The 371-nt window shown below is 48.8% G+C and overlaps 1 protein-coding gene across 1 annotated transcript in view; it reads left to right on the top strand.

The window, feature by feature from the left end:
• The first annotated feature begins 223 nt into the window (after nt 1-223).
• Nucleotides 224-371, top strand: part of LOC119594053 (ETS-related transcription factor Elf-5-like) — a 4012-nt gene continuing 3864 nt past the window's right edge. Inside the window, exon 1 of the mRNA XM_037943088.1 lies at nt 224-346. Coding sequence (XP_037799016.1) covers nt 343-346 — 4 coding nt within the window. The 5' untranslated portion in view covers nt 224-342. The remainder of the gene's footprint in view (nt 347-371) is intronic.

A 371-nucleotide genomic window follows, 5' to 3' on the forward strand; every position in this document is an offset into this window, starting at 1 on the left:
TAACAGCGCCATAAGAGACTGGCACGCTAAGTGCATTCAGAGATGCCAGTGATTATTTATCGTAATTATTTTGGATGTTTTATATTATTTATTCTGGACGCTTTTTCTATGGACATGCTCATGGTGCATTTTAAGTCTCTCGGAAACAGTGAACACGCAAAAGTGACAGTGCCAACGCCTCGAAGAATGACCGAAAGAGCGCGCTGTGTGGTAGTCCCGCGCGCGAGCCGAGGGCGAGGTAAGCGGGCAGCACGAGTTTCCTTTGGGGCGTGAGGCAGGCGACGCAGCGCGAGATCCGCAGGGTTCCTCCTTGTTTGTGCCGCCGGGAAAAGATAGAATAATATGTGTACGTATCTTTACAATGCCATTTT

Source organism: Penaeus monodon, chromosome 33 (assembly GCF_015228065.2).
Source record: "Penaeus monodon isolate SGIC_2016 chromosome 33, NSTDA_Pmon_1, whole genome shotgun sequence".
Classification (NCBI taxonomy): domain Eukaryota; kingdom Metazoa; phylum Arthropoda; class Malacostraca; order Decapoda; family Penaeidae; genus Penaeus; species Penaeus monodon.